At 41.8% G+C, this 26,274-nt stretch overlaps 1 protein-coding gene across 1 annotated transcript in view; it reads left to right on the top strand.

Moving 5' to 3' along the window:
• The first annotated feature begins 780 nt into the window (after positions 1 to 780).
• FILIP1 (filamin A interacting protein 1) overlaps positions 781 to 26,274 on the top strand; it is a 58,691-nt gene continuing 33,197 nt past the window's right edge. Inside the window, exon 1 of the mRNA XM_075864160.1 lies at positions 781 to 1,053. Coding sequence (XP_075720275.1) covers positions 781 to 1,053 — 273 coding nt within the window. The remainder of the gene's footprint in view (positions 1,054 to 26,274) is intronic.

Below are 26,274 nucleotides of genomic sequence, written 5' to 3'. Positions count from 1 at the left end.
GAGCCCCAGATCGATGTCGATTGACAATCATTTTGTATGTCTTCCATTTTCTTACTATTGCACCAACAGTTGTCTCCTTCTCACCCAGCGTCTTAATTATGGTTTTGTAGCCCATTTCAGCCTTGTGCAGGTCTATGATCTTGTCCCTGACATCCTTAGAAAGCTCTTTGGTCTTGCCCATGTTGTAGAGGTTAGAGTCAGACTGATTAATTGAGTCTGTGGACAGGAGTCTTTTATACAGGTGACCATGTAAGACAGCTGTCTTTAATGCAGGCACCAAGTTGATTTGGAGCGTGTAACTGGTCTGGAGCAGGCTGAACTCTTAATGGTTGGTAGGGGATCAAATACTTATTTCTCTGTGCACAATGCAAATAAATATATATCATTTTGACAATGTGATTTTCTTTTTTTTTTTTTTATATATATAATCTATCTCTCACTGGTAAAATTAACCTAGCCTAAAAATTCTAGACTGTTCATGACTTTGACAGTGGGCAAACTTACAAAATCAGCAAGGGATCAAATACTTATTTCCTTCACTGTATACATAGATACATATAGATAGATAGATAGATAGATAGATAGATAGATAGATAGATAGATAGATAGATAGATAGATAGATAGATAGATAGATAGTTTCTCAATGACCATGACCTACACAAATTTTAAGAAGCATTATATTGTAATCATATTTTGAATTCTTGGCTTGATTTTATATCTTTTTTTTAAAAAATTTTAAAAATAAACTTATTTTGCTTCCTCTTGGGTTTTAGGTAGGAATGAGATCTCGAAACCAATGTGGAGAAAGCTCAACAGCTGGGCAGCTCTTTACCTACAACAATGGGAATGCAATAGAAAATGAGAACCTCAGCAATGATGGCAGAAACAAGAATAACATCCACAGAAATAAGGAAGGAGATGTACAGGTCTCTGGAACTGTTAAAAGACATACCAAATCTTCTGGAGTATGTGACAGAAAAAACAGAAAAATGCAAGACCCATCCAAGGAGGATCTTGTAAAGCTACTGAGTGTGATGGAAGGAGAACTGCAGGTATATTCACGTGATTAATATTCCTTCTAGAAAATTATTTCGGAGTGGAACGTAACCTGGAAAAGTAAAACACTTGAAATCAATATTTGAGATAGAAATGAGATATTAGATGAACACTATTTTGTTAGTCAGGGAAGGAGTATGACCACCAGCCAGTGAGTGTGATGGGTGTGGGCGGAATAATGTGGTTCATTGTAGAGTTAAAGTTGTAAATTTAAAATAGATAGTATTATATGGGCTTCTAAGTCGTTAGAAAGAGAGGGGGCCACATTAGTGTATTGTTCAAAACCCCTAGGGGGACTAATATATTTTTAAAAAAAAAGTTAAATACAGTTTTCTGTGGTGTAAAAACAATAAAAAAATATTAACCCCTTCCCTCTTTAGCCACTTTTGACCTTCCTGATAGAGTCTCATTTTTCAAATCTGACATGTTTCACTTTAGGTGGTAATAACGTCGGAATGCTTTCACCTATCCAAGCGATTCTGAGATTGTTTTCTCGTGACACATTGGACTCCATGTTACTGGCAAAATTTGCTCGATACGTTTAGAATTGAATTGTGAAAAACACCAAAATGTTGCGAAAAATTGCAAAAATTTGCATTTTTCTCTATTTAAATATATTTGCTTGTAAGGCAGACAGTTATACCACACAAAATTGTTGCTAATTAACATCCCCCATATGTCTCCTTTAGATTGGCATGGTTTTTTGAACATCCTTTTATTTTTCTAGGACGTTACAAGGCTTTGAACTTTAGCAGCAATTTTTCACATTTTCTAGAAAATTTCAAAAGGCTATTTTTACAGGGGCCTTATATATTAGAAACACCCAAAAAGTCACCCCATTTTAAAAACGTCACCCCTCAAAGTATTCAAAACCGCATTTAGAAAATGTCTTAACCCTTTACACATTTCACAGGAATTAAAGCAAAGTAGAGCTGAAATGTACAAATTTCATATTTTTTTTCAGAAATAAATTTGTAATCCAATTTTTTTTATAACACAGAAAGTTTTACCAGAGAAATGCAACTCCATATGTATTGCCCAGGTTCTGCAGTTTTAGGAAATATCCCACATGTGGCTCTATCATGCTACTGGACTGAAGCACCGGTCTCAGAAGCAAAGGAGTACCTAGAGGATTTTGGGGCACCATGACTTAGAATATATTTTAGGCAACATGTCAGGTTTGAAGGGCTCTTGCGGTGCCAAAACAGTGGAAATCCCCCAAAAGTGACACCATTTGGGAAACTACACACCTCAAGGAAATTATCTAGGGGTATAGTGAGCATTTTGACTGCACAGGTTTTTTACAGAAATTATTGGAAGTAGGCCGTGAAAATTAAAATCGACATTTTTTCAAAGAAAATGTAGGTTTAGCAATTTTTTTCTCATTTCCACAAGGATTAAAGGAGAAAAAGCACCGCATAATTTGTAAAGCTTTTTCTCCCAAGTAAAACAATACCGCACATGTGGTCATAAATGGCTGTTTGGATACACGGCAGGGCTTAGAAGGAAAAGAGCGTTATTTGGCTTTTGGAGCTCAAATTTAGCAGGAATGGCTTGCGGAGGCCATATCACATTTACAAACCCCCTAAGAGGACAAAACAGCGGAAACCCCCCACAAGTGACCCCATTTTGGAAACTACACCCATTGAGGAAATTATCTAGGGGTATAGTGAGCATTTTGACTGCACAGGTTTTTTGCAGAAATTATTGGAATTAGGCCGTGAAAATGAAAATCTAAATTTTTTCAAAGAAAATGTAGGTTTAGCTCGTTTTTTCTCATTTCCACAAAGACTAAAGGAGAAAAAGCACTGCAAAATTTGTAAAGCAGTTTCTCCCGAGTAAAACAATATCCCACATGTGGTTATAAACGGCTGTTTGGACAGACGGCAGGGCTTAGAAGGGAAAGAGCGCTATTTGGCTTTTGGAGATCACATTTAGCAGGAATGGTTTGCGGAGGCCATGTCGCATTTGCAAAGCCCCTGAGGGGACAAAACAATGAAAACGCCCAAAAAGTTACTCCTTTTAGGAAACTACACCCCTTGAGTAATTAATCTAGGAGTGTAGTGAGCATTTTGACCCCACAGGTGTTTCATAGAATTTATTAGAATTCGGCAGTGGAAATAAAAACAATTATTTTTCTTCAATAAGACGTAGCTTTAGCTCAAAATTTTTCATTTTCTCAACAAATAAAGTAAAAAAAGAACCCAACATTTGTAAAGCAATTTCTCCCGAGTACGGCAATACCCCATATATGGTCATAAACTGCTGTTTGGGCACACGGCAGGGCTCAGACGGGAAGGAGCGCCATTTGGAGTGCAGATTTTGCTGGATTAACCCTGCAGGTGTTTTGTAGAAATTAGTGTGCACTCGATGTTGCAGAGTGAAAATGGGATTTTTTCCATAAATATGCCAATATGTGGTGCCCGGCTTGTGCCACCATAACACGACAGCTCTCTAATTATTATGCTGTGTTTCCCAATTTTAGAAACACCCGACATGTGACCCTAATCTTTTGCCTGCACATTCGACCAGGCTCAGGATTGAAAGAGTACCATGAATAATGAGGCCTAATTTGGCGATTTACAAAGTATTTGTTCACAAGTGCAGAGGCTCAGATGTGAAATAATAAAAAGAAAGTTGCCCCATTTTGGAAACTAAACCCCTCAAGCCATTTATTAAGGGGTGTAGTGAGCATTTTCACCCCACAGGTCTTTTCCATAAATGAATGCGCTGCGGATGGTACAAATTAAAAATTTATATTTTTCCCTAGATATGCCACTTCAGTGGCAAATATGTCATGCCCAGCTTATGCCACTGGAGACACACACCCCAAAAATTGTTAAAAGGGTTCTCCCGGGTATGGCGATGCCATATATGTGGAAGGAAACTGCTGTTTGGGCATGCTGTAGGGTTCAGAGGGGAGGGAGCGCCATTTGGCTTTTGGAGAGCGGATTTTGCTTGGTAGTAGATTTGTTTGAGTGTTGCTGGTGTTTCAGTTTATAATGTGGGGGTACATGTAAGCTGGGCAGAGTATATCAGGGGCTTAGTCAAGTGGTATAATAATGGGGTAAAAAAAACAATATAATGATCCATAGATGTGTGTTACGCTGTGAAGCAATCCTTTCTGCATAGGCCAGTGTCGCACTGATATAAGGCATCCTTTCTTATGCCCCTTTTGGTCCACACTCTGCTCCTTTGCAGTTTGGGAAATTTTGCTGGGAAAGTGTTGTCCTGGTATAATACGGGCACCCTTGCTTCTAGCAGATATGTTTGGGTCCTCCCCTTCCTGGTTAACTAATTTTAGGGCCTTGATAAATCGCCTCTTGAAACAGAAAAAATGTTCTCCTCGGGCTGCACAACTACATATTTTTTATTTCCTGACTTATTGGAGCCTTAACTAATTTTATTTTTTCATAGATGTAGTGGTATGAGGGCTTTTTATGACGAGCTGTAGTTATTATTGGTACCATTTTGGGGTACATGCGACTTTTTGATCACCTTTTATCCTATTTTTTGGGAGGCCAGGTAACCAAAAAACCACAATTCTGGCATAGTTTTTTTAGTTTTTTTTAGGTCAGTCCGATTCCGGCGATACATATTTTATAGCACTTTTTTATGTTTTACAACTTTTTGCACAATAAAATTACTTTTGTAAAAAGAATGTATTTTTCTGTCGCCAAGTTGTGACAACCATACATTTTTAACTTTTTTGTCGACGGAGCTGTATGAGGGCTTGTTTTTTGCGAGACGAGCTATAGTTTTTATAGGTACCATTTTTGGATACGTTCAACTTTTTGATCACTTTTTATTCCAATATTTGTAGGGCACAGTGACCAAAAGACAGAAACTCTGGTATGGTTTTTTACGGTTTTTTTTTACGTTGTAATAAATAATATAATATTTTTATACCTCAGGTCGTTACAGTCGCGGCGATACCAAATACGTATGGTTTATTTTATTTTTTTCAATAATAAAGGACTTGATAAGTGAACAGGGCGATTGTGTTTTATTTTATTACTTGAAATTTAAATTAGTTTTTTCACTTTTTTTTACACTTTTTTAAACTTTCACATTTTTTTTTTTTGCATTGCGCAACCTACGTAGTGCAATGTATTCGATCTGTCAGTTATTCACTGACCGCAAGCTGATTAGGCTTTGCCTCCCGGCGGGGCCTAATCGGCTTCCGTACTGGCAAAGCAGGAGGCCATTGTGTCTCCTGTTGCCATAGCAGCAGTCGCCAGTCCTGATTGCCTGTCAGGGCTTGCGATCTGCTAGCAACCGCTAAGATGCAGCGATCGCTTTCGTTCGCTGCATCGAAGGGGTTAATGGCAGGGATCAGAGCTAGCTCCGGTTCCTGCCATTACAGGTGGATGTCAGCTGTAACATACAGCTGACTTCCACCGCTGATGACACCGGATCAGCTCCTGAACCGGCGCCATCTTGCCGACGGCTACGGAAGCCGATCAGACTCTGCCACCGGGCTGGTCCTGACCGGCTTCGGTGCTAGGCAGACTGGGAGGCCAGTATTAGGCCTCCGGTTGCCATTGCAGCCACCAGAACCCTGGCAATTTCATTGCTGGGGTTCCGATGAGCTGCAAACACCTTAAATGCAGCGATCGCATTTAAGGGGTTAATGGCGGGGATCTAAGCTACTTTCGGACCCCGCCATTACAGCCGGATCTCAGCTGTAAGATACCACTGACATCCTGAGATCATGGCTTCTGAGCCGGTGCCAAGCATTTAGCATATGGATATGGCAAAATGCGGGAAGCACTAGCTTTCCATGGCGTACCCATACGTCAAATGTCGGGAAGGGGTTAAAAGTTAAAAAATAAACCTTTTCCCTATATCAAGGGGTCAAAGCTAAAGCTATTTACGCGAAACGTGCATTGGGGCGTTTCCTCGGCACACTGACTACACCACACTAATTGGTAAGGCGTTTTGTCTATGGTATCATTATGGGATCTGTTGTCTTTGAATGGGGGTCAGGGTCTCCTGTCACACTGCATTGGATTTAACCTTTGTTATTTAGATATCGGTGCCGTTCTATTCGGCGCCTGATATTTAAATAGCCACCTGAACTGTCAATGGGGAGTGTAATTGGCAAGGGGGCATGTAACATCGCTGTGACACTGTCCAATCAGCTACGAACTGTGTCACAGCAAGAGCTGGAGAGAGGAGAGCGTGTGCTGTGCGAGCATGCGTGCGCACGCTCTCACTCTTCAGCTCTCGGCAGTCAAGCTGAACAAGACTGCGTGATCTCTCTCTCGAGAGAGAGATTACACCGTCTTGTCTTTGTCTGCAGAGAGCTGAAGAGTGAGTGAGAGCGTGCGCGCGCCCGCACGCAGGCGCACACAGCTCCGATGCCGCTGCCCGAAGATACTCTAGCCGCCATGGAACAGAAGGAAAGGAATTCACATTCTTCTTCTCCTCCTCTGTTCCGTGGTGGCGGCGGAGCTGCGCGCGCGCACATGCTCTCACTCTCTTTTCTCCAGCTCTTGCTGTGACACAGTCCGTAGCTGATTGGACATGTGTCACAGCGATGCTACACGCCCCCTTGCCAATTACACACCCCATTGACAGTTCAGAGGGTTATTTAAATATCGGGCTGACAGCTGCGGGCCATCGGCCATGAGAAGTTTGCGGGGGGGGCCCAATAAGAACTTTTGCATCGAGGTCCATAAGCCTTTAGCTATGTCCCTGGATGGGGACGAGAGGTCGGAGTAAGGATCGCTCGCCCTCATCCATAGCTCTGTGTGACAGGAGCAAACGAGCACAAATGTCTCGTTGATCAGCACTCAGTTGCACCGGCCGCTACCAAATAATGTTTTTTAAAAGACAAAAAATCGCTAAAAACAAGCTGTACACTCTGAGGCCAAATTCACACTGAGTTTTTTTGCAGAAAATAAAAAATCTGATTCAGATTTGGAACTGCCAGCGTTGTTCGATCCTTTTTTTTTTTCATGTTTTTTTTCACGTTTTTTTGCAAGCACCCATTGAATCTAATCTAATCAAGAACCGCAGGCAAAAAAATCTGAAAATTCAGAGAGTCACAGGTTTTTTTCTCCTTCTCCTTGATTTCAATGGGAGATCAGAGGTGGAAACTGCTTGAAAAAAGAGCACGCTGCTTGTTTTTCGGCAAGCAGCCAGGGAAAAAAAGACGCCTCTGCCTCCCATTGAAAACAATGGGTTTCCCCATCAAAATCAGCGCCTAAAAACTCAGTGTGAACTGACTCTTATGAGCCCTAGCCTAGAGACAGGCCCTTTGCAGCTGAGGTGTCACATGGACAGCCCCCCCACAGTAAAATCACCAAAACCATAAACAACACTCTCCCCCACCCCACCTCAGCACATAGCGTAGGGTAGGCAAAAAAAATCTCCTAACCGGCGGCTCACCACTCAGCTTCTCCCGGTCCACAGACAAATGAATTCCTTCCCCCGCAGTAAACACACTATACCGCCACTGCAATCACATCATAGAGATGTGGTTGTAATGGCACAAAGGTGTGCTTGCTGCGAGGGAAGGAATCACATACTTACCCAGGACCGCAGCGTTTATGGCGCCTGCACTCCTCTCTGTCAGGCTGTTCTGGCGGGAAGCAGTAGACGGTACTTGTAGCAGATGTGCGCACGTCACATCTGCTACAAGCATAGGAAAAATGTAAGCAGCTGGGGTGGTACTTGAAGCAGACATGGGTGCGGCACGTCTGCTACATGCATTTTTATTTTTAGGACTTGATTCTGGTGGTAGTGGATTGTCGCGGCAGCCCTGGAGGGCTTTCATGGCGCCTCAGGGTGCCCCGTTATCCCGGTTGGGAATCACTGGTCTAAGTAAAGAAGATAGTTGAAGTGATTTGCGCTAAACTCATTAAAAGGTGAATGCCTTACATTTTAAACTGTCTGACAGCCAGACAATAAAATCAAAACCTGTTAGGGTATGTTCACACGATGAGAGGCATTTACGTGTGAAAAGACAGACTGTTAACAGCTGCCTCGTTTCACACGTAAATGCTCCTCCTCACATTTTGCGAGCCATCTGAGACGCACGTAAATCTTGAGCTGTGCTTCATTGAGTTCAATGAAGAACAGCTCAGATTACGTGGCAAAGAAGTGCCCTGCACGTCTTTGCCGAGGCAGTCCATTTACGCGTCGTCGTTTGACAGCTGTCAAACGACGACGCGTAAATGACAGGTCGTCTGCACAATACGTCGGCAAACCCATTCAAATGAATGGGCAGATGTTTGCCGACGTATTGTAGCCCTATTTTCAGGCGTAAAACGAGGCATAATACGCCTCGTTTACGCCTGAAAATAGGTCGTGTGAACCCAGCCTTATGGTCATACGTAGATTTGCGCCAAAATTTGTAGCTTTCCAAATTTGACAAAAAATAAAAAAAGTCACAATATTTATAGCAATTTTTTTGCATGTCATAAAGGCGTAACCTGAGGCTCCTTCACCCCAATGCAAAAATGCAAAATCTGTAACAGGGCGGCCAGACTTTTAAGTGTAATTTATAGTACTAGTCTCCTCATATGAGGCAAAAACCATTTGGCCCCAGGGCCCAGGTGCGACCGAAAACCTCTGTACACCTTGTAATTCCCCCACTGTCACGTCTCTGTTTGCAGCTTTTTTAGCACAGATAAAACGTGGAATAAACTGCATTATAAATGTGGGCCATGGTCTTTTCAATGGGATTTGTCAGTGTAGTTTATGCTTTTTAGGCCAAAGCAGTTTAGATTCCTAGACATTGGAAATGAATATAGTGTTTCTTTCTTCTTATATAAATAAGCTGGTGCTGTAACGTCTTTGTACTAGATCTTGATCTAAATTATTGAGACGTTTGTTATTTTCTTTGATCTTACCCGACATATTTTGTTGTTTTTCTTGTGTGCAGCATTTGGATTGTATTGCGTCTGAGGAAATCATGATCAGTCTATAAATCTGCTGTACACAAGCATTTCATTGTATTTCTTATTACGGTATATGTTTTTATCTAATCTAGTTTATACACCTTATCAGGTCTGTTTAATATAACAGTGTATCTGAAATTGTGGCATTTAGTATTCTGATTTGTGAGTCTATGAATTCTGTTTGAATGTTTAGCGCCACCTAGTGGTAGCTAGGGCTTGCATATGTAGCAGATTATTCATCCAAAGTGATATACACTAATGTATTCATTCCTATATAATCTATGTACAGTATATGTATAAAAGTAATAATCAATCCAAATTATAATATAAATCTTTCTCACAGAACTATATATCACTCTGCTCATCTCCTCCTGCTCTATTACATGCTTGAAACGGGTGCTCCCCTTTATAAGAGTTTGAAGATGAGATGATCGCAGTAGACTAAACAGTTGCAGTTAAACAGTAACCTGTATTTCTTTCAGAACACTGCAGTACTTTACTTGAATAAGTTCTCCTGAGGTAGAATATAGAGATGAGCAAATTTCCCACAGTTCATTACGGGTCCAATTCAATCAAATTGGAAAATTCGGTACATACGAATTCGCTGCAAATTGCAAGTGTCCCGATTGCCCTGAAAGCTCATGTGTGACTCTCTGATATCTTTTAGAACTGTATTTAACCCTTTTAAAGCTCTAGAAATGCCAAGCCAGCGTTAGTAATGTCATCCACCTATATCCTTTGGCTGTGCTAGAGGGAGGGATAACCGAAGTGCAGTTTGAGAAGGCTGGCAGCAAAGTCAAGTGATCCTTTTTCTAATCTGTAAAATGGCAGCATGTGGTCGCAAATTCCTTTTCTAATCTGTAAAATGGCAGTTGGTGTTCACGAACCCCAAAAGTTGTGGATTTCGCTGAATCGGACCGGATTAAATTTGTGGAAAATCTATTTGTTCATCTCTAGTAGTATAACAATAGTGAACGGACGATGTAACTAGCTGATCCTTGCCGGGACTGTGACATACGCCAACTTGTCCACCAAGGTGTGGTTACGCCCCAAGTCAATGTTTGTTTCGGCTCACCCTACAGTGCCTTTATGGGTCTCAGGAAGGCTCCTGCATACCACAGCCTGTCTCACCTTTGCTAATTTGCGGGTTGCACCCCACACAGGTGTGAGTGTGCAGTGTACATGTTACACAACACTCAACTGTATGTAGTGGTGAGGACAAACTTTCTGGACCTCGCAGTACAGTTACAACGCGGTACTATACTACCCACATCCAGTGGTGTAACTACCGCCGTAGCAGCCATAGCGGCTGCTACGGGGCCCGCACAATGCCCGGTTGCGTCCTTAGGACTGCATAGAACTGTCTACAAGGGGGAGGTGGAGAGCACTGTCTACAAAGGGGAGGTGGTGGGCACTCTCTACAGGGGGAGGTGGGGCCTGTATGGCACTATCGACAAGGTGGAGGGGGCACTATCTACAAGAGGGAGGTGGGGGCACTGTCTACAAAGGGGAGGTGGGGGCTATATGGCACTATCTACAAGGGGCAGGTGGGGTCACTATTTACAAGGGGCAGGTGAGGGGCACTATCTACAAGGGGGTGGTGGAGGGCACTGTCTGCAAGGGGGAGGTGGGGTGTACTATCTACAGGGGGGCTGTATGGCACTATCTACAAGTGGGTGGGGGCACTGTCTACAAGGGGGAGGTGGGGGACTGTATGGCACTATCTACAAGGGGCGGTGGGGGCACTATCTACAAGGGGGAGGTGGGGGCACTATCTACAAGGGGGGTTGACACTATCTAAGTGGGGTACTGTATGGCACTATCTAATGGGGGGCTGTATCACACAATCTACAGGGGGGCTGTATAGCACAATCTACAGGGGGCACTGTCTACAATGGGGGGCTGTGTGGCACCCAGAAGAGGGGAAGGGGCCCAGTCAAAAGTTTGCTGTGGGAGCCAGTCTTTTCTAGTTACACCCCTGCCCACATCCCATGGAATTATACAGTCCACATCCCGCTACAATGGCAGGGATCAAAGATAACTCTGATCCTAGCTATTTAATCCATTAGATGGTGTGGTCAATAGCGCCTGCAACATCTAAGGAGTTTAACATGGGACTCCCTCTGTTTCCCCATCAGCACCCCCGCAATGCGATCACAGGGTGCTTGTCGATGGCTGTCATTGCAGCCAGAGGCCTAAGGGAAGCCCCCAGACCTGCCATGTCTATATGCCTATTAGGGCGTACGAAAGGCACGGCCTAATAGATTGCCTGCCAGTTTTACAGGCAATAATGCTTTGGCATACTGAGAATACCAAAGCGTTATAGAAGCAAACAAACAATTGTATTGTGAAGTTCCCTACTGGGACAAAAAAATAAATTGTGTTCATAGTAAAGAATAGTTTATTTTGCAAAGTGTTAAAACAAAAAAATACACATATATGGTGTTGCCGCAATCATATTGAACCATACAATAAAGTTAACATCGTATTTAAATGGCGCATAAAATACTGTAAATAACAAAGGTGGAATTGCTTCCCTAAAAGTGAGTCAATAATTTATATGTACCCCAAAATGGTTCTATTAAAAAATATGACTTGTCCTGCAACATCAAGCCTTCATAGAGTTACATCGATGAAAAAATAAAAAAGTTAGGGCTCTCGTGATGCGACGATGAAAAAACAAAAAAAAGATGCTTCGTACTAAAGACCCAAAATAGGCCGGTCCTAAAAGGTTAAAGCATGCATACAAATAAAGTGATGCAAACATTTTTACACAAAGGGTAGGAACGTGTGAGTTAACGCTCATTACATGCTACCCAGAAATAGAACAGCATGTTCAATGTCACAGGTTCCCTTTAAATCCACTTTTAGTGTTTTTCAATTAAAGACTTTTTAGAATAAATTATAATATAATTAAACCGACCAGCCATAATATTAAAACCACTGACAGCTGAAGTGAATAACATTGATTATCTTGTTACAATGGCACCTGACAAGGAATGGGATATGTGAGGAAGCAAGTGAATAGTCAGTTCTTAAAGTTGATGTGATGGAAGCAAGAAAAATGGGCAAGTGTAAGGATCTGAGTGACTTTGACAAGGGCCAAATATTGTTGGCTGGACAACTGGGACAGAGCATCTCCAAAACGTCCGGTCTTGTGCGGTGTTCCTGGTATGCAGTGGTTAGCACCTACCAAAAATTGTCCAAGGAAGGGCAACTGGTAAATCGGTGACAGCGTCATGGGCGGCTAAGGCTCATTGATGCATGTGAGGAGCAAAGACTAGCTCTTCTGGTCCGATCCCACAGAAAGATACTGTTAGGCCGGATTCACACGAGCATGTACGTTTGCCCGCGCAAAAAACGCGCCGTTTTGCGCGCGCAAAAGACACTTGACAGCTCCGTGTGTCAGCCCCGTATGATGCGCGGCTGCGTGCTTTTCGCGCAGCCGCCATCATTATGACACTCCGTTTGGATGTTTGTAAACAGAAAAGCTTTTCTGTTTTCATTCATCCTTTTCACAGCTGTTGCGCGAATCACGCACATCCCACGGAAGTGCTTGACTTCAATGGGTGCATGATGCGCGAAATATGCCCAAAGAATTGACATGTCGTGACTTTTTCGTAGCGGACTCACGCTGCGGAAAAATCACGCAACTGTCTGCACTGCCCCATAGACTAATATAGGTCCGTGCGACGTGCGTGAAAATCACGCGCGTTGCACGGACGTATATCCTGTTCGTCTGAATAAGCCCTTAAACAAATTGCTGAAATAGTTGATACTGGCTGTGATAGAATACACAGTGCATCACAACTTGCTGTGTTTGAGGCTGTGTATCTGCAGACCAGTCAGAGTGCCCATGCTGGCTCCTGTTCACCACCGAAAGTGTCTACAATGGGCATGTGAGCATCGCAACTGGATTATGGAGCACTGGAAGAAGGTCCCGATGTCTGATGGATAACATTTTCTTTTACATCATGTGGACGGCAAAGTGTGTGTGCATCTCTTACCTCTTGACGAGATGGCACCAGAATGCACTAACAGAAGAAGGAAAGCTGGCAAAGCCAGTGTGATTCTCTGGGCAATGTTATGCTGGGAAACCTTGTGAATGTTACTTTGACACGTACCACCTACCAAAACATTGTTGCAGACCAAGTACACCCCTTCATGGCAACGGTAGTCCCTAATGGCAGTGGGGGTCACTTAGCAGGATTATGCGCAATTTACAGGATTTAAAGAATCCCCTGCGTAAGTCATGGTGCCGGATAACACAGGACAACTTCAGAGGTCCTGTGGAGTTTATGCCTCGATGGGTCAGAGCTGTTTTCGCATCATGAGAGGGACCTTCACAATATTAGGCTTGTGGTTTAAAGCGGTTATGTTGGGACCGAAAACTATTAGCAGTGTACTCACTACAGTATGTGAGTAACTCGTTAGTATGCAATCCGGTCTCCCGTCGCACTGATTCTGAGATTTTAATCGATTTTTATAGCGCTGGTGGGGGATCGAATGTCTAGCTGCACAGTCTTCCTTCATGACAACACCCCTCTTCGTCACGTGAACCGCCCCGCTGTACTCTATGTACAAGCAGCAGCAGTAGTACAGCGATAAACAAAAAATAAAATGGTACATACACTGAAGCAAGAAAAGTCTACAATAACATAAGTAAGTAAAACTAGTATCAATATATATGTTAATGAACTTGTTTTGTGTTCATTTCCTATCTCCTCTTGGTAAGGCTGTGTTCACATCACCGTTCCTTTCCACTGAGGGGTACCGTCGGAGGTTTCCCTCGGGTTAACCCCTCAACGGAAAGGCAAATGGGAACCTTAGCTTCCGTTTCCCTCACCATTGAACTCAATGGTGACGCAAACCTAGCTAATGGTTTCCGTTTTGTCACCGTTGTGACAGGGTTATGTCGTTTTTGACGGAATCAATAGCGCAGTCAACAATAACGGAACCCCGTCACAACGGTGACAAACAAAAACCTTTACATCAATGGTGAGGGAAACGGAAACTTAGGTTTCCATTAGCCTTTCCGTTGAGAGGTTAACCCGACAGAAACCTCCGAACGAACGCCTCAACGGAAGGGCAATGGTGATGTGAACAGACCCTTAGAGACTCACAAGAGTAAAGGGAAATTGTTACGTCACCAAAATGGTTGTGCACCAATGAGACACAGATGTATCCTCTATCCCCTGTTACTCTACTCATAGAATAAATAATTGCCATATAATAGACTTTCCCAGTGGAAATAAATAATTATCTGTGGATGACGTGAAGAATCTAAATCAGAGCGTGCTTGTAACAATGCTTGAATTACACATACACATCTGTGCTGTCAGTGTAGTGGTTTTTATTGTATATTACTAGATTCGTGTGCTAGTAGTTGTATTGGAAAGCAACACCTGGATACTCAGAAGGATTTTGTGTAGTATATTGTGAAATGCTTTAACAGCAATCAATACATTTCTATTGAAGCACAACACATGGATATCCAATGATCAAGTATTGCCTGCTGTGATGGTGCATTATGTGTGGTTTTATTGTAAGCCCTCAGCAGAGGGGAAATCATTCTGTAATCAGGTAGTACAGGTCATGTCTCCAGCATATGGACAATCAGGCTTCATTCACATCTGCGTCAGGGTCCCGTTCTGACGTTCTGTCTGAGTTTTCCGTCAAAACGGGACCCTGACTTAAACAAACGGAAACCATAGGTTTCCGTTTTAAATCACCATTGATTTCAATGGTGACGGCTCCGGTGCCAAATGGTTTTTGTTTGTCTAAGTTGTGCAATGGTTCCGTCATTTTGAAGAAATAAATAACATAGTCGACAGCCTTGCACAAAGGAGACAAATGAAAACCATTGGCACAAGATCCATCACCATTGAAATCAATGGTGATGGAAACGGAAACCTATGGTTTCCGTTTGTGTCAGTCAGGGCTCCATTCTGACAGAAATCTCAGACGGAACGTCGGAACGGAGCCCTGATGCAGATGTGAACATAGCCCAAGATGGGTCAGAGGTGCAGCCACAAGACATAAAGTGTTCTCATTGTCCAGTCTCCACATGGGATCATCAGGAGGCACCACCATCAATCAGCTAGAGTGCAGACCAGCATACCAAGCAGATGCAAATATCTCCCTCCACTGCGTTCTCATCCTGGCTGTGGCAGACAATAGTTGGGCAATACACATAATAGTACAAAAGACCACAACTCACATACAGACAGTAGAAATACAAACTAAAGTCAATATTATAACAAATCATGGTGACTTGAAACTGCCAAGATGTTCCTCCCTCCTGAGGGGTATATAAGGGCTTGTCCTGGGGAGGATGGGAGTTTTGGATTTAGACCTTCAGGAGAGCTGAAGCTGAGGCCAGTGCTCTTAGGAGCTTCCTGTGATTACCTGATTTTGTGGACTGTGTGCTGTCACTGCGTGGAAGGCGACCTGTTCTGTCAGCATTGGATGCAATAAATCCTATTGGAGTTGCCATGTCTTCACTGGCTCTGTTGATCGTGTATTAACCTAACAAACCCCATGACACCTGCATAAAAGTGTATTGAAATTAATTGAAATAGTTATATTGTGGCTTCCTCATATTCCATACTAATGATAAGAAGGTCAGAAAAAATAAGTCTAATAAATAAACAAATATTTTATATGTGACGTCTTATAAATATTGGGGAGTGTAGGGAATGGAAGCAGATGAGATAGCTGCAACTGAAGACCACTGGAGACCAGGTGTCAATCTGTAAGCCACTATGTAATAGAGACTGGCGCACTAAACCATCTAGAGCCAGTGATGAAATACAAGACCACTGCACACCAGGGACAATGAATAGTTTCAGACAGCCGTAATACAGCATTGTAATGTTCATATAATGCCCCACTAAATCCCTACTGAACCAAAGCCGGATAACGATAGAGCCCTTAGGTGATTTAAGTTTGGTTCAACAGAACCTTGGAGAGTCTTCCTTCTTGTTTTCTTTCTTCCCGTTCTTGTTTTTTGTGAACAAAATGGGAGATCAGATCCCTCTAACATAAATGTGACCTAAGCCAAAGGCCAGTTCAAGACCGCTATAATACAGATACACTTTAACTTCCATATTTGCGGCCACAATATGGAAGTTAAAGTGTATCTGTATTATGGCTGTCTGGAATTGGCCTTTGGCTTAGGTCACACTTATGTTATACGGATCTGATCTCCCATTTTGTCTACAAAAAGCAAGAACAAAAAGAAGGAAAACCTTGCCACAAGAATAGTTTGGTGAATTTTTTTTCCTCCCTAGACTGGGATCCCTTCCCATTTTGTAGAAAAAGTATGGACTGAAACTTCTTAATTGGTGTAAAGGATTGGTTTTAAGTACATTAATAAAAAATCAATCATAAGTGAACTAGAGGGGTCAGGGCCAAATTGGGGAGCAGAAAGATGAAGATGGAATGACTGGATAAATAGGGAATTCCAGTGGTGGAATATAAAGTGGCAGACTAGTATGGAGGAATATAGTGGATGAATCCATGGCTATGGGGAGGCTTGCATGCAATATACTTGGTGTCCTTCCAGAAAATAGATTCATATGTGTTAAATCACAATATGTCCTGCCTTATAACACTTGGCAATTCTAGAAATAGTCTGTATTAAAAGATTATACATCTACCGTAAAAAATGCTGCTCTAGGGATTAATTATTACCTGACCCGCAATGAACTTTGCAGAATTCTCGTACATCATGTCAAGAAGTTTCTTGGTCAGGTGGAAGGAAATCAACATTAATTAAGCTAAACAAAATCCCACTTTGTGTCAGACATATAAACATATAGAAAAACGTTCATTCAACTGTGTGAAGTTGGAATCTCTGCAGAGCGCGTCATAGGAAGTTTCTTGCCAAGCACCAGACTGCAGATAATTAATGATATCATTGAAAGCTCCCATGGTCCGTTCTCCTCAGAAATCTAGTGACATCATCGATGAAGAGTCCTGGCAGTGAGAGTAGAACAAAGATATGTGGGTTGGAAATAATAGTCAGATGTCTTCTAGTGAACATTTGATTTAGCGTGAAGCTTGCTATGGGGGAGGTCTTGGTCCTTAGAAAGTTTAAGGTAAACAAAATGTAGATCCTTTAGTGTGTAGGTTACATATTTACTAATGTAACTTTTTTGTAAGGATTGATATGAAGCTAGAGATTATTGATGATAAATGTAACTTGTCAACCCATTTGTTCTATTAGTACTATAGTTACTGTGTTATTGTTAGCACACTCTTTCCGGAATACTGAAGGATCTGCACTCTGACGTGCACGTATTTCACAAGCATTGGCTACCAACTACTCAATTACGGTTTGGGGCTTCAGGAGGATTGGTAAAGTTCAGAAAAAATACCCCACTCATTTGTTGTTACAGTAGAAAAAAAAATCTGTGTCATTATCACCAGAATTTATCGAGAGATCAATAAGCTCTTGATCACATACAGACCCACATAGGCTGTATAATACTATGACTGCCATTGGGGCATATTTTCGGTCTCCAAAGCCATGCCATCCCATGCCTCTATAAGCTAATGTTCTGGCATATAAATAAGAAAATAAAACTATTATTAATAAAAATGTGAAAAAAAATGATATATATTTTTTTAATATAATTATTAATAATCAAATATATGGTATGGCTATAATTATAATAACGTACAGTGAATTTAAAAACAGATCTATAGTATTATAGACTTTCTACAATTTTCCGGGTTGTAGAAATAATTTGCAGATGTACTTGTATTCACGACCCTTACAATAAGATTTCTTGCATAAAAAGTACAAAATAAAAAAAGGAAACTGCCAAACTGAACTGCAAAATACTTTGCTATTTCTTAAGTTAGCCGCAAATTTTATTCCAAATCTATAAATGATTTGATATTTGCTTGTTCAGTGCAAAATAAATAACTTAATCTTCTGCAAATTACTTTATACTATTTGTACGTTGATAATTAACAACCAGTACCAGAATACAATAGTTTAATACCAAATGAATATGCCCAAACTTTAAATTGTTACATAAATAAAAGAAATATAAATACATATGAAAGCTGAAACGAAAATATAATGTATAAAAAAATATGACACAAAATACCTGCTACAAGAGCCTATCATTTAAATATGAAGTGGAATGAATTATCACGTGAATTATCATTTCAAGCCCAATTACACAATAAGGCCCGATGCACAGGACCCTAGTTTTCATCCTTAATTACGAATCCGTAATTACAGATGAAATTGCGGACCCATTCATTTCTATTGGCCACAAACACCTTTCCATATATTTACGGATGTGTGTCCGGCCCGTAGAAATGATCCGCAAAATATAGAACATATTCTATTCTTGTCCGCAATTGCGGCACAGAATCGTTCATAGAAGTCTATGGGCGCTTCCGGAGAGAATGGCAAAAGCCCTCAAAATTTTTCAATATGATAATGAGGAACCACATAGGGTGTACACCACCAGTAAATAGACAGTAAATTGTAAGGAAAGGGGAAAGTAGAAAAGTGTGTGGAGGTGTAACAATAGTAAATAAAATAAATTCTTTATTCGTTTTTTATTTTTTATATTGGTTAAAAAAATCAACAGTCAGCATATATTGAATTATTGCAGAGACCCCTATTGTTCTGCATTGGAGGGAAACAATGTACCCTAATTACTGATATATGCCCAACCTTGCTGTACTGTAGTCATCTATTAATATTGCCCATGAATGAACCTGGCATCAACAATATGAAACTGATACTCTGATTTCCCCGACTATCTGAAATGAGACAGGGCAAACGGAGTGGTAGTTCTGTAAGTGCGCCTACCTTCCTGTAATGTGTGCTGCCAATAGCGCTCTGGGTATATACCAGAGCACTGAGAGACCACTGATAATCAGCGCTGTTCTTCCTCCGCTTGTGTGCTGAACGGGGCAAGCGTGACAGCGGTGGGAAAAGCAGGATGGTTGGGGCTGTGGGAAGCACAGAGTGCTGCTGCCCTGCCCTCCAGTGAGTCTGCTCGAGAGCAGAACGGGGACGGCCAGGCGGCTCGTGCGAGAGCCGGGTCGCAAACAGTGGCGTAACTACTGCCGTAGCAGCAGTAGCGGCTGCTACGGGGCCCGCGGCATGAGGGGGCCCGTGTCGCCCGCCGGCACGGGCCCCCACCATGGCCGGAGGCTCCGCTAGCAGCCGCTATGGCTGCTACAGCGGGACACCACTGAACACTACGGCAGAGCAGGGAGGTATCTCCCCGCTCTGCCATTAAACAAAACACATGTATCCCCTATCCACAGGATATGGGATACATGTGTCATCGCTGGCAGCGATAAGGAGAACGGGGGACTGAAAGTTCTCCATCACAAACCTCGGACTTCCGGGGTCTGTGTCGGCAGCTCCGGAGAAATGAATGGAGCGCCGGTCCCGCTTCTGCGCATGCGTGACCAGCGCTCCTTTCATTTTTAGGACACACTGTAGGTCGAATTTTTTTGGGAGGGGGGACGCTGTATGGCGTTCCCTACAGGGGGGGCTGTATGGCGTTCCCTACAGGGGGGGGACGCTGTATGGCGTTCCCTACAGGGGGGGGAACGCTGTATGGCGTTCCCAACAGGGGGGGGCTGTATGGCGTTCCCTACAGGGGGGGCTGTATAGCGTTCCCTACAGGGGGGGCTGTATGGCGTTCCCTACAGGGGGGGACTGTATGGCGTTACCTACAGGGGGGAGCTGTATGGCGTTCCCTACAAACCCCCCCTGTAGGGAACACCATACAGACTCCCTGTAGGTAACGCATACAGTCCCCCCCTGTAGGTAACGCCATACAGTCCCCCCTGTAGGGAACGACATACAGCCCCCCCATGTAGGGAACGCCATACAGTCCCCCCTGTAGGGAATGCCATACACCCCCCCTGTAGGGAACGCCATACAGCCCCCTCTGTAGATAGCGCCATAAAGCCCCCTCTGTAGATATCTGCAAAGGGGGCTGTATGGCGTTATCTACAGGGGGGCTGTATGGTGTTATCAAAAGGGGGGGTTTGTAAAAAGGCACTATCTACAAGGGGGGGGGGTTGTGTGACACCCGGGGGAGGGGGGCGCCCCAGTCAAAAGCTTGCTATGGGGCCCAGTCTTTCCTAGTTACGCCCCTGGTCGCAAATGTAATAGGGATAGACTACCAGTTATATTTGAGCTAGGTTATAGTGCTGATAGCTGATGTTGTTTGTTAAAAACTGTAACGGCCGAAGCGCGTTTCGCCTGTATTTTTGGCTTCTTCTAGGGGCGGGGATCGCAGGACTGACAGCCCTTTTATGTGTCAAAAATTGATTGACACCATGAAGGGCCAAAATAAAAAAAAACATTTCAATAGATCAATGTGTTGCAATATGCACGAACAGGGCTAGTTAGATACAAAGCCATGTCTATGGTATATATTTACAAGTACAAGATGGAAACAATGGATAAGGTGGTAAAAATACCCAACTAACTCAGCTCTAGAGGTTTTGACAATCACTGTACATTATTAGTATAGTGCAGAGTGATAAAACAATAAAAATTATGTACAGATACCTAATAAGAATGGGATACAGGCAGTACGATAAATACAGAAGGTTGGTGATTACACAAAATTATAATGTTTCACACATAGATATGAATTTTTGTGGATAGTCAATCTCCGTATTAGAAATTTTTTGGTAATTAGTTCAGTTTTACATTCACTAAATGTGACTATATCATGAGGTACAGTTGGATCAGAGATAAAATGCTTATGTTTGAAAATTCACTTATTATGTCTATAGTTCTCCTAAAATAGAGCTTGAATAAAGGGAAAGAACCGTAGTCACAAAATGACCTTTGACATAGTCACTAAAATCCAGTTAAATTGAGAAAATTGAAGTTTTCGTTCAAGCCACGAGGATTAAGAGTCCATACGGAAAATCCAAAGACTCTCCCTTAGGAGGGCCTCATCCAGATCTCCTCCTCTGATGCCAAGATGTAGTTGGCAGATAGCCCACCCCCTCAGATTGGTCCAATCCAAATTGTGCGCATTTTTAGAATACCTGGCAATTGGAGTTGGCGTAAAGGGCTTATTTAAGGCCCGACTTTCTCTCTCGTTCTTATCATAGTTTACAATGAAGCCAATATGCTCCCGTATCCGTATCCTAATTCTCTTATAGTTTTGCCTACATATCTATGACCACATGGGCATTCTAGACAGTAAACCACACCCACCGAATTACATTTGATGTGCTCGTTGATGGAAATTTTTTTGCCAAAACCATCTTTAAAGTCTTTTGTGGTTTTGAGGATTCTGCATGCCTTACATAATTTACATGGAAAAAACCCGGGGATTGAAGTTATGGTTTTAACCTCATTACGGACAAAATGGCTTGTAACAAGGAGATTTGAAATGCTCTTCCCTTTACGGTAACCCGTAGGGAGTCTGCCACCTAGTATTTTGTTCAAATCTAGATCTGTTTTTTAGAACATACCAGTGTTTGTTGAGAATGCTCTGCATCAGGTCCCAATCATCATGGTAATCTGTAATGAAACTAGGTTGTTTTGGAAATTCTTCTTTTCTCTTTTTAGGAACTAACAGGTTTGCTCGTTCTCTCCTTAATGCTATATTATAGGCTTCTTTAATACTCCTATTTGAGTAGCTTCTCGATTGGAGTCTTATTTTGAGTTCCATCACTCCCTTTTTGAAGACAGAAAAAGTTGAGCAGTTGCGTTTAAGGCGCAAAAACTCACCTTTTGGGATCCCTCTTATTGTGTGGATTGAGTGGGCACTTGTTGCATTCAATAGGCTATTGGTCGAGGTGTCTTTCCTTTACAGGTCAGTTTTAATTTCCATGGTGGCGTCTGTGTAAAGTCTGATATCAAGGAAGGGAATCGATTGTTGACTGAATTCCAATGTCAACCTAAGATTGTAAGTGTTGTCATTTAATAAATCAACGAATTTCTGTAAGTTTGAGACGGTCCCTCCCCAAATGACTAGAATATCATCTATATAACGAGGCTCATATTATCGGTATAGGTCTTCATGTTGTCACTGAAGACTATGACCTCTTCCCACCAGCCAAGATAGATATTGGCGTAGGTGGGAGCCACTGCCGCTCCCATGACCGTGCCACGCCCCTGTAGGTAAAAACAGTCATCGAAGAGAAAATAATTGCATGTCAAAATAAATTTTAGAGCACGAAGAACTTAATCTTGCTGGATTGAACTGCCCATGTCTAGAAAGGAAAAAGTCAACTGCTGCACAAACCCTTGTGTGGTCAATGCTGGTGTATAAATTCTCGACATCACAAGTAACCAGTGTATCATCTTGATCCAGAGTGATTCATTCCACCTCCTTTAGAATTTGCATATTGTCCCTGGTGTAGGAAGGGAGCTGGTATACAAAGCTCTTGAGTTCTTGATCCAACCAAATGTTAAATTTTTCTGTAGGATTTCCTACACCAGAGACAATAGGCCGACCAGGTGGGTTATCAATATTTTTATGTACTTTAGGAAGTAGAACGAACGTGGCAATATTAGAATCTTTCACAGAGAGATAGTTCTTTTTGTTCTGGGTTATGGCTCCTGAATCATAGCCCTCGTCTAACATTGACTTATATTCCAGTAGAAACTGTGCTGTGGGATCTACCCACAATGGTCTGTAACATTTTATATCCAGGAGTTGTCTTTTAGCTTGATTGTAAATATTTGTCTTTGGGCCAAATTACTACATTCCCTCCCTTGTCGGACTGCTTGAAAACAACATCTTGCCAACTTTGAAGTTCATTAAGTGCCCTTTGCTCCTCAATTGAGATATTATTATGTACATTATGATCAGGGAGTGAAAGAACGTCAGTGCTTAGCAGATCTATGAAAACCTTTACTGTTGGGCATGTGTCTAGGGGTGGCATTACAGTAGATTTGGGTTTCAGAAATTTCTTGGTTTTAATTTCCAAGTTTCCCAACCCCACGATATTGGTATTTTCAAGGAGTAGTTCTTCTAAATCATTGAGGACTTCACTTTCAAGATCTGAAAATGACTGTGTACTTAAAACGTCAACTGTTGTTCCCGCAATATCAGGATCTGAAATTTCCCGTTTTGCAAAAAAAAAATGTAAATATTAGCTTGCGTCCAAATAGATGTAAGTCTTTAATCACAGTGAATTTGTTTAAACGATTGGGTATACAAAAATTCAAGTCTTTTGTCAAAATGTGAACCTGTTCTCCAGTGAGAAGATGTTTAGATAGGTTGATAACCTGCAGAGAGTCTTCAATTGTGCCCAATTGTATAGGTTTTATTTCCTGCGTTGTTCTGGGTTTTTTCCTTTCCCCCTCTGGGCGCCCCTGAAGCCCCATCTTCCTCTGTCCCGTAAAAAAGGGTCTTCTGGGTTTGTATTAGATTTATTCCGAGTCCCAGGGTGTCTACTGGGGGTGCTAATTTGTCCAGCTAATAGGCCACGAGAGAATGGTTCGATGTCTGACTCAGAGGCCTCAGTCTTTAAAAAAATGTAAAAGATCATTAAGATCTAGTTCTCTGGTTGAATGCTGAGTATCTGTGTCTGTAGCTGAGGTAAAGGCATGAGAGAGTTTCTCCCTTTGTCGCAGTAGTCTTGAGTGTATTTGGTCAGTAATTTTGTATTGAGCCTTGGTTACATTTTAGCACATTGAGTAGATGAGGGTTATTGACCGGAAGTATCCAAGCAGGACACAATGTTATATCTTATAGAGAGAATGGCAAAAGCCCTCAACATTTTTCAATATGATAATGAGGAGCCACACAGGGTGTACACCACCAGTACACCACCAGTAAATAGACAGTAAATTGTAAGGAAAGGGGAAAGTGGAAAAGTGTGTGGAGGTGTAACAATAGTAAATAAAATAAATTCTTTATTAGTTTTTAATTTTTAAATTGGTTAAAAAAATCAACAGTCAGCATATATTGAATTATTGCAGAGACCCCTATTGTTCTGCTTTGGGCGTTTCCGCAATTTCGGACGGCTGTGGATGTGTATCCGTAGACGTCAGATCTGTATTTGCGGGCAGTAAAAACCCTTACGTTCGCGTGCATGAGGCCTAACAAGGAACAAGTAACCAAAATGTTCAACACTAACATGACAGTTGTAACCAAGTAGATCAGCACCTTACACACTAGTGAAAAAATGTAGGCAAATATATCACCTAGAAATGCATCTGCTTTTTTTGCAAACTGTGTGCTTTATGTCCCATCTTTAGTTTGTCATTCAGAAAAATTATTAATAATCCTCTGATGACAATTTTCCCACACAAATCTACTAAATAAAACAGAATACACCAAGCAATGTTGCAAAAAAAAAGGAAAATAAAAATTAAATCACAGAAGAAACCACCTATATTAACCCCTTATTGAATTATCACGTAACTGCACGTGATAAGGGTTAAGGGGAAGCATGGAGCGAGCTCATGGGCTGAGCTCGCTCCATACACTGCGGGTGACGGCTGTGTTACACCTCACTCAAACGGGCGAAATCAAAGTTCACTATGATTCCGCCTGTTTAAGACCTTAAATGCCGTGGTCAATCACGATCACGGCATTTAAAGTGTTGGAATCAGTGGGGCACCCCCTCAAACAAGCCACCGCCCCCCCCCCAGGGCAGGATCGACTGGTAACAATGGTTGTTATGGCAGCCTGGGGACCTAACAAAGGCCCCCAGGTCCACCATCTTTGTAATCCTTTGAAGCTCTGCCTCTGGCACGGCTTCAAAGGAGACTGTCAGAATCACGTTATACTGCAATATATCATACAAGCGATTCAACAATCGCTGCTTCAAGTCCCCTAGGGGGACTAATAAAAAAAGTAAAAAACAGTTAAATAACGTTTTTGTTTATGTTCCAAAAAACATAAATAAATGTTAAAAAAAATAAAAGTTAACATAACTGGTATCGCCGTGTCCGTAAAAGTCCAAACTATCACAATATAGCGTTGTTTAACCCGCTCAGTGAATACGGTAAAAAATATATATATATAAAACACGCAAATTGCTGTTTTTTGGTCACCTTGGCGCTCCAAAAAAAATTAATAAAAAGTGACCAAAAAGTCGCATATACCCCAAAATGATATAGGTGAAGACTACAGCTCACCCCGCAAAATTTAAGCCCTCCCTTCGCTAAATTGATAACGAATGAAAAAAGTTATGGCTCTCAGAATACGGCGACACAAAATATTGCTTTAATTTAGCAAATAGTTTTATTTTTTTAAAAGTGGTAAAACATAAAACAAAACATATAAATTTGGTTTCGCCGTAATCATTTGAACCTGTAGAATAAGGTGAATATGTCGTTTTTACCACCTGATGGACGCCGTAAAAAGAAAACCCCCCAAAAAATAGCGTAATCGCTGTTTTTTGCCCATTTCACCCCACAAATAATGTTTTTTCAGCTTCCCAGTACATTATGCGATAAAATAAATGGTGCCATGAAAAACTACAACTTGTACCGTAAAAAAACAATTCCTGGCTATATAGACGGAAAAACAAAAAATTATAGCTTTTGGAAGGTGGTGAGGAAAAAACAAAAGTGAAAATCTGAAAAATAGCTGAGGAGGGAAGGGGTTAAACTGAATTATGCTGCTCTTAACCCAGTTACAATAAAAAATCTGTTGAACACACAATCCAAAATTTAGCGCTAACTAAGGGTATGTTCACACGATGAGAGGCATTTACGTGTGAAAAGACAGACTGTTTACAGCTGCCTCGTTTCACACGTAAATGCTCCTCGTAATTTACGAGGCGTCTGAGACGCTCTGAGACGCTCGTAAATCTTGAGCTGTGCTTCATTGAGTTCAATGAAGTACAGCTCAAATTACGTTGCAAAGAAGTGTCCTGCACTTCTTTGCCGAGGCAGTCCATTTACGCGTCGTCGTTTGACAGCTGTCAAACGACGACGCGTAAATAACAGGTCGTCTGCACAATACGTCGGCAAACCCATTCAAATGAATGGGCAGATGTTTGCCGACGTATTGTAGCCCTATTTTCAGACGTAAAACGAGGCATAATACGCCTCGTTTACGTCTGAAAATAGGTCGTGTGAACCCAGCCTAATATGTAAAAAAAACAAGTGATATCCCTTTCAATTTAAGTAGACAATAAGTACATATTTTATATGTTATAAATATATTATATTATCGATATTTTTATGCTAAGGCTCTGTTTATATTTGCTTCCACCACAAATTTTATCTGATTTGATAAGAGGAATAGAGCTCCGTGCAGTTCTATTTCTCAAAACGACGGACACTACAATGGAACCCTGACAGACCACATTATAGGTCAA

Source organism: Rhinoderma darwinii, chromosome 4, assembly GCF_050947455.1.
Source record: "Rhinoderma darwinii isolate aRhiDar2 chromosome 4, aRhiDar2.hap1, whole genome shotgun sequence".
Classification (NCBI taxonomy): Eukaryota; Metazoa; Chordata; class Amphibia; order Anura; family Rhinodermatidae; genus Rhinoderma; species Rhinoderma darwinii.
Note: the sequence above shows the minus strand (reverse complement) of the source record. Positions and strands in the feature narration are given on the sequence as shown.